The sequence below is a fragment of the Sinocyclocheilus anshuiensis genome, unplaced genomic scaffold (assembly GCF_001515605.1).
Source record: "Sinocyclocheilus anshuiensis isolate Anshui unplaced genomic scaffold, SAMN03320099.WGS_v1.1 scaffold1575, whole genome shotgun sequence".
In the NCBI taxonomy this organism is placed as follows: Eukaryota; Metazoa; Chordata; class Actinopteri; order Cypriniformes; family Cyprinidae; genus Sinocyclocheilus; species Sinocyclocheilus anshuiensis.
Genome location: NW_015548276.1, coordinates 207024 through 215106, shown reverse-complemented (window position 1 = coordinate 215106; position 8083 = coordinate 207024). Strand labels below are relative to the sequence as shown.

General features: G+C 37.5%; 1 protein-coding gene across 1 annotated transcript in view; it reads left to right on the top strand.

Moving 5' to 3' along the window:
- The first annotated feature begins 762 nt into the window (after nt 1-762).
- The window catches only part of LOC107655771 (solute carrier family 2, facilitated glucose transporter member 1-like), a 16873-nt gene continuing 9552 nt past the window's right edge, over nt 763-8083 (top strand). Inside the window, exon 1 of the mRNA XM_016443348.1 lies at nt 763-1106. Within this exon, the coding sequence (XP_016298834.1) occupies nt 1092-1106 (15 nt within the window). The 5' untranslated portion in view covers nt 763-1091. The remainder of the gene's footprint in view (nt 1107-8083) is intronic.

Genomic DNA, 8083 nt, shown 5'->3' with positions numbered 1-8083 from the left:
TATTCTGATTATGCAAAGTTTTACTTGGAAAGATTTTCTCCTCACAAAAATAATGATCTTTAAAAAAGCATCATATGACCCCTTTAAACACTGTTGAATTAAAACATTTTGTAAGGATCAGAGATTCACTATCCTGCACTGCATTATCTAAATATTTCTATTCATCTCTCACAACGAAACGGTCTGTTCGTTCTATTTTGGCAATGCATTTGCTAAATATTCTTATGCCATATTATTTTTCTTCTATATGCTGTTCTATTATTCTATTCTGTTATGTTGTTGTTGTTATTATGAAAAGAAACACAACTGTAATGAAAGCATCTTTTCACACTGCTTAATCGTGGCTTAGTGAACACTGATGGAGTTTGTAGCCTATGAAGAGTTTTGAAAATGCACTTGTTTGTGAAAAAAACTAAAATATGAACAGAAACAGACTACATTTCTCCAAACGCATTCTAAGTCATCACCGTCTCGACACAAAAGTGCGCTATGGTTAGTATTATCAAAGAATACACTGCCACGTCTTTTAAGATTGATTCTCGTGATGTGTGATTCTGCACGCTCTCTTACGCAGCCATTATGCTCCATAAGTCGTCATTCCGGATGAGCCAATCACAGATCACATTCCCAGTCCCGACATTGTTGCGTCATACATATTAACCCGGCGAACCCGGACAGCATCTCAAGACTCGCTGGGTCGAGCTGATAACTTTGGTTTTGTTATCCCGACATTGTTGCGTCATACATATTAACCCGGCGAACCCGGACAGCATCTCAAGACTCGCTGGGTCGAGCTGATAAACTCTGGTTTTGTTCAAATAGACCAGATAAGAAAAAGGAGGAGAGATTAACTTATTTAAGAACGACGAATCTGTCAGAAGTAGTTCATAAGAGGCATCTAAAGGCATTTACTCGGTCTCCCTTTTAAGCTACATCATACTTGGCGAAGCTGTATTTGTTTATTTATTTTATTATTATTATTAACGTTAATTTTATTTAAAAGTTGAGTTCTGTGGAAAAACGAGGGAAAAGGCGAAGTTTCAACTGAGTCAACGTACGTCGAGACGTCATCCAACATTTGACAAGACGTGATGGAGGGCGAAAAGGTAAGGGAAAAAACGATTTTTTTTCTTGTCAAAATGCAAAAACAAACACAGGAGATAAGCCTTAACAAAATATTATGTGGAAAATATTTGTCTGTAATGGTATTTCTGTAAGTTCAGTTAAATAGTTTTCTAAATGTCAGTCAGGTACTAGCCGCATAACCTCGCGAGCCTTCATGTCGAGCTCCAAAAAGTTGACAAAATAGTTGAGTAACAAAAATAAGCCCGTACCACATGTTGAGAGCTGTCACATGGGTAACGAAGTTGTGACGAGCACATAACAATGTGCTACAGTTTCCTAAAAACTGGTAGGTGTTGATCGTAGTTAGTCAATGCCGGAAACTCGTTTGTTTAAAAAGAAAGGCTGTGTCTAAAAACCCTATTAAGCTGCCTACATAAAACAGCATTTTTTGGGCATCATAGGCGCGTTTTCTGGCTATGTCTCTATAGCACAATGAGCTGCCTGCGTAGACCGCATGTTTATGTATCAGTGGTGGCGCCTGTGATGCCCTAAAGTGCTGTATTTGTAGGTAGCACACTGGGTTTTCAGACACAGCCAGAGAATCGTGGCGTACGTGCCCACTTTAATCCATCAGTGGCCAGCTCTTTTCTTTTCTTTTCGTTTTTCTTTTTTCTCTTCTCTTCTCTTCTCTTCTCTTCTCTTCTCTTCTCTTCTCTTCTCTTCTCTTCTCTTCTCTTCTCCTCCTCTCCTCTCCTCTCCTCTCCCAATTAAAGTAAGTTTCAATTTAAAGTACTTTGTTGGCATTTTTGGGTTTACATACAATGTTGCCATTTATTACAATATTACACAAAGCAAAAATATACAATATACTATTCTCTATATAAGTTATTTGGTTATATCATCATTATGATTAGAATTATGGTGGAGTTTTGGTATGTGTGTGCATACTACACTTAGATGTTTATATATATTTACAATAATGTGGTTTATATATTTAATTGGATTGTGTATATATAAGTATGACTGCATTTTCTTAACTAAATTTACCTTAGAATTCACCTTAAATTTGATAATTATGTTTTAATTGGAAAGCTCCAGCTCTAGTCTTATTTTGGGCACCATCCAAACTAGTAACTAATACTGCTAGTGCTAGAGACTCATACGTGACTAGTAAGCTGTTATACATGGCTAACCTAACCACAGCTGCATGATGATCACCCATGGTAGATCAAGTGTCTTTCAGATTTCCTGAGCTTGGGACTTTACATGATGTGGGTTTTATTTAGTCTTTTATCACGAAAGACCGAAGCAAACCATAAAAACAAACATTTGGGATGTTTTAGAGTTTAAGATGAGTGAAATTCACTGGTTTTCTGCTAAATATAGTGTGGTTGATACAAGATTCTTAAGTTAAATTAGACCTAAAGTATTTTTTTTAAAACAGCTTTGTGTTATGCTGTTGCTGCATTTATTCTAGTGTTTGGTTTATGTGCTGGGAACGATGGAGATGTCCCTAGGGAGAGGACAGCTACAGCTGGCTTCAAGCTAGGGAACGCTTAACATAACACTGCCAGTGAGGTCGTGTTCTTGACCCATTCCCAGCACACTGCCTAGTGTTGTGCCTGTGTTGTACAGGGCGCTTCATTCAACATGCACACTTGTGTGCCTCTCTAATGCCAGAGAAACATGCACACGCATTGTTGGTTGTTAAGACAACCCTTGTGCTTAGTCTTTTCATACCAAACCGGCTTCTGATATTAAACATGTGCGAAGAATGTGTGCTTGACAGGAAGGTTTTAGATATTATGACTGATCATAAAACATGTTCAGACATTTAAAGTACATTTATCACTGTGTATTGTATGAATAGACAACAGTGCTACACCTGTCACTAACCTGTCAGGTTTTAGTATTTGTGTAGGACAACTTTGTCATTCTCTCTCTTTCTTTTCCCCTACTTTTTAATTTCCCGTTTTACCTTATAAGGAAATTGGTTTCATACAGACTTTCAAGGCACAATTGTCATATCTAATGATCTACAATGAATTCTAGTAAACTTTAGATAACCAAGCAAATATCTAATGACTAAACAATGATTATTTTAAGGTAGAGATGGAAAGATAAAATGAAAAACTGAGCATTTCTAAATGAATTTCGTTCATTTAAGTGGTCCTTCCACCACTCGCTGAACCACATATTATTGGCTGCGAAGGATAAAACCAACCAGATAAAGGCATCTGAGTTAGACAGACATTAATTTGAGACATGCATTGATGTCTTTACCATCATATACTGTGTACGAAGGCAGTTTTTTTCAGATTTCAGATATGGTTCAAAACATGTTATTTTGTCTAATCACTTCAAAATGTTGAAAAATTACAACTGAGCACCAGGACGGCCGCAAAATCTGGTAGCCTAATTGGGGGCAGGTGTACAGTTGACCTGTACTATATCAAGCAGAACTAACAAGCTTTTAGAGGAAATCTCGATTTGCAAAAAGACATTTGAAGCATTTGATTAGGGAGGATTAAACCTAAAGCAAACTGTCAGAAGACATAATTCTATTTTGCTTTCTCAAGTCAGGCTGCTTTTCTTTTCTTATTCACCCCTGCATGACTGCGTATCTTGTATGTACTTCCCTGTTAATGTCATTTCAGCCTAATTGGCCCTAATAAAGGGATTTCTAAGCAGAATCAGATTATGCAATGATAGAATCTCTGTGAGGTAATTTATTTCCTTGAAAAATCAGGTGCTGAGCTGTAATTGCTAATGCCAGACGTTTGTAAGAGAGGGCAGAGTTTTTGTTTGAGGTCATTTACTGTAGGTTACATAATATTGTTTGTAATACAGCAGTGCTAAATCCTAGCGGGGCCCCGTTCCAGTGAAGGATAGCATTGTTAGCACTGTAAAATTTCAGAAACTTATGTGTTGCAGTATGTAAAAGCAATTTAGTGTAGTTGTGAGTGGCTTATGTGAAATCATGATATTAGTGGAGTGACTCCCAGACTTTACAGAACTAGAGGCTGGCAGATAGATGCTGCTTGAGAAAGAGGACGTGCCAGTCGGAGCATCACCTCAGAGAGAGTGAGAGAGGCAGAAAGAGAGAGATCTTTGTCTTTGTTGCAGAGTAAGCTCTTCTCCTTGAGTACGAACCAGACAGCTTCTCGTCTCGTTCACCATTCATTGGCTCCAAACGTATTTGGACACTTAATTCAACAAAAAATGTCTAAATGCCACTAACGGAATGCCAAACCCATTTCTCAGATCTAACCTTCCTTTTCACTGAGTAGTCCCAGTTGATTTTAGTGATTATTAGTGACAAGTCAGTTCCCCTGAAGTTAACACCGTTCATCAAGTTTGGCGACCAGAAAGTGTCCTAATACTTTAAACAGCACATTTATTGTTTCATTGTTTAAAACACTTTTGCTTCCTTTAATAAGGAAGCAAATCACCCTAAAGAGGTTTATTTTGCGATAACAACTGGCTGGATATACATTATCCCGCTTAATACACAGCTACTTCCCACATAAGTAATTGGACACAAAATATTGATTTGAGCTGAAATGTTTTATTTGTTCAAAAAAACTCCAAACTTTTAACCCAGACGAATGAATAAGTTCAAACTAGATGAGCATAGGGTGTGTTATACAGGGCCTGTCATTAATAAACCATTAAATAAATAGAGGAATAAATGGGTAAATTGATTGAAAAGTCAGTTAGTTCAAGCACAGACAATGATTGTCCAGCTTGAAATTATATGGTTAAACTGATACAAAAAAATTAGCTTGATTTGAAGTTTTGATGGGAATCATGGTGCCCTAGTTGGTCCTGTTTCTTACAAATTAAAATTGGAAGAACAAACAAAGCTTGTCGGTAGGTGCAATCAAATAAGTTATGTTGGCTATAATTGCATTTCTAGCGAAATCCTGCACTGTGCCCTGTACTGTGTGCTTTCTAAGGTGTGTTTAACGTCATTCTCATTACAGTACGTCATTGTGAGGTAGATATGTTTACGTTATCTTGGCTTTATTTTAATGGTACTTTTTCTTTTTATCATACTCAATTAAATACGATTTTTTTAAAGATACTTTTTTTTTGTTTGTTTAACTAAGGATGCAGATCCTCACACCATTGGTTTTTAAGGTTAATGAGGCTATAAAGTAAGAAAACTTCCAGTAGCGTCGCTGTTGTAAAGGTGTTAATCTTTAGTTTAATAGTTATTGCACATAGTTTATGATGTGTATTAATCCTGGGTGACTTAGGATACAGACATGAATACACCCACATTGACACACAATTTTGAGGAGGGTAAAATAAAAAAAAATAAAAAAAACATTAAAATACATTGAAAAGGACACACACAAAAACAGAAAATAAAATAATTAAAAGTAAAAAAGCCCAGTATCAGCCATAGTACAGAATCTAAGGCTTTCAGTGTTTAAAGCAATGTAAAGATCAGCTCAAATTTGTTACGTAGCTCTCAGAGGCTCTGTAACTCTGCAGTGAATAGCGAGGTTTATTTGCATGCTAGTTTGGTTGCTACGACAGAGCTGGCGTACAATTGCCTGTTGAGGAAATTTTTGTTTACATTTTTCTACAGGAAGTCACCAAGTTATTTTGCCTCTACTGCTCATATAATGATGACATTTATAAAAGTCCTTTTTATTCTTATTGTTTGAACAGTGGAAAAAGTCCTAAACTTCCCCTAACCTAGATGTAATATGCTTACACACAATGAAATAAGCCCTAAGCCAAAATATGTGTCCAAGTCAACTGTCAGTGTGTGCTATCAGCAGAAGGGTGTGACTGTTTATGGTGTGAGCTGCATAAATTCAGGATGACGAAGCTAAAAATATCATTACATAAATGTGTGGCAACTAAACGGTTAATGTAACCTTTACAAAATTGTCCAATCACAACACACACACAAAATATATTTCATGGAGAGGGTCAGGCCAACTTTATATATCTGTTTGATCTGTGTTTATGTAGTTAAAAGGGTTACACTGTGAAACTAGGCATGTCTGCCTAGTTACACACTGCATAGTAATATAGGGTAAAGGCAGGAATCTCAAGAGGAATGTTTCATAGCCAAACCTACACCCTCCCCTCAAGTAAGACACAAGTCAAATCTTCCATATTTAGAGGTTTCATCTTTCTTAAAGAGGCCCTCACCCCTGCATTGTTCTGAGTTGTGTTCGCTATCAGAACTAATGTTTTAGCAGCAGGAAGGATGTAGTTAACTTCTGAGGGAAGTCGGCTGTGCCGAGGCTACTGTTTATTGCATTTTCATTTGTGCAGACTTGGTCAACATGTTCTTGTGTGCGATTTTGACTTACATTTTAAAGTGCCCCATTATGGATTTTTGAAAATTTACCTTTAATGCAGTGCGTAACACAGCTCTAAGTGAATGAAAACATCCTAGTTTTAAATCTGAAAGTGCACCGTGTATAAAGTTATTGTCTCTCAAAAGAAAGAGTCGACTCTGAATCATTGAAACGAGTCATTTTTAAAGTCCTCCTGTGGTGAAAATCAAGTTTTTTTTATGTTGTTCATTTGTTTATAGACAAACCATGTGCCAATCCATTTATCAACACCATTGCTGAGTATTTTCTCCTTAAAGTTGGCATGAAACGGAAGTTGCGATTGTATTTTCTTCTCTGCTGTGATGTATATCCGAGTGAAACGGCATCTGAAATGAGAGGGCGGGACTTGATTTCGTCCTTCGGGAATTGATTGGATCGTTGGAAGTTGGGGCGTTGCCAACAAAATGGAGGCAGATCTGAATGCCAGTTTGCAGTTAGCGGTGGGGGATTTCTCTCCACTGGATTCACAGCCGACACCCAAGCATGAATAAATGTTTTATTTATTAAGGATGAAGACGACGATCAACGGCACAAAATATGCCTAAACAGCCGCGCGCGCGAGAGAGAGAGAGACTGCCTGAATGACTGAGCCCATCACTAATGAGAAGGCAGGCAGGTTGATCCGGTAACAGTTATATTTTTTCTGTAGATGTTTCGCTAACCGTTAATATTTCCCCCTATTTTCACGATGTTATGTGCTGTTAGCGCTTATTTATTTGTATTTAGAACCGCTAACTTGAATAATAACCCGCGGCAGCAGTGTAAAAGTAGCCCGGAGTCAGACCTCTCCCGCATTAACATCCGCACATCACACGCGTATGATCGCGGGCGCGATTTGGAAGCACAAACTTGGCTGCATTTGAGTCTTCAAGGCATTTTGAGGACACAACGTCGTCAAGTAAGTAACTTTAACGAATGTTACAGTATCCACTGTAGTTGTCCGCTAGTAAAAACAGTTTTATCAGTCATTATCCGTGTACGAACCAGCGCAAACAGATAATGTTACTTCACGAAGTTAGCCATCAGTCTCCTTGCTTACGTTGAACATACCAGCTTATTTCTGGTTCAAACACATATGGCTTAATTAAACCAATATTTCCACTTGCCATTGCCGTTGTATCGCGTTTACCACAGTTAATTTAGTGGATCAGAAGGCGCTGGCTCATGGCTGGCTGGTGTGTGACTGAGTGGAGGCGGGGCTAATTTGCGTATTCATAGATCCGCGTATAGTAAATGAGGCAAGGGTGTAGAGTTGCATTCAAGCTATTTTAAGGCATGAGAAAAGTATTTTCACAAGGAAAAAAACATTTAAATATGTCATTTTGATGATCAAAGATGAGTTTTAAAGGATAACATTTGTGACTACAGGGGGACGTTAAAATGAATCCCAAGCCGTTTCATATCAGAATCAGAATCAGAAGAGCTTTATTACCAAGAATGTTTACACACACAAGGAATTTGACTTGACGACAGGAGCTTCCAGTGTAGAAGAAAGTACAAACATAGTGCAGACATACATGATAGTGCAGACACTAGGACACTAAACACTAATAAAAAAAAAGTATAACATTTTTTCAATAATGTACTATATACAGAAATAGAAGTATAGGGAAAAATTTAATTGTTTAGATAAATGTACAGATATGTTATAA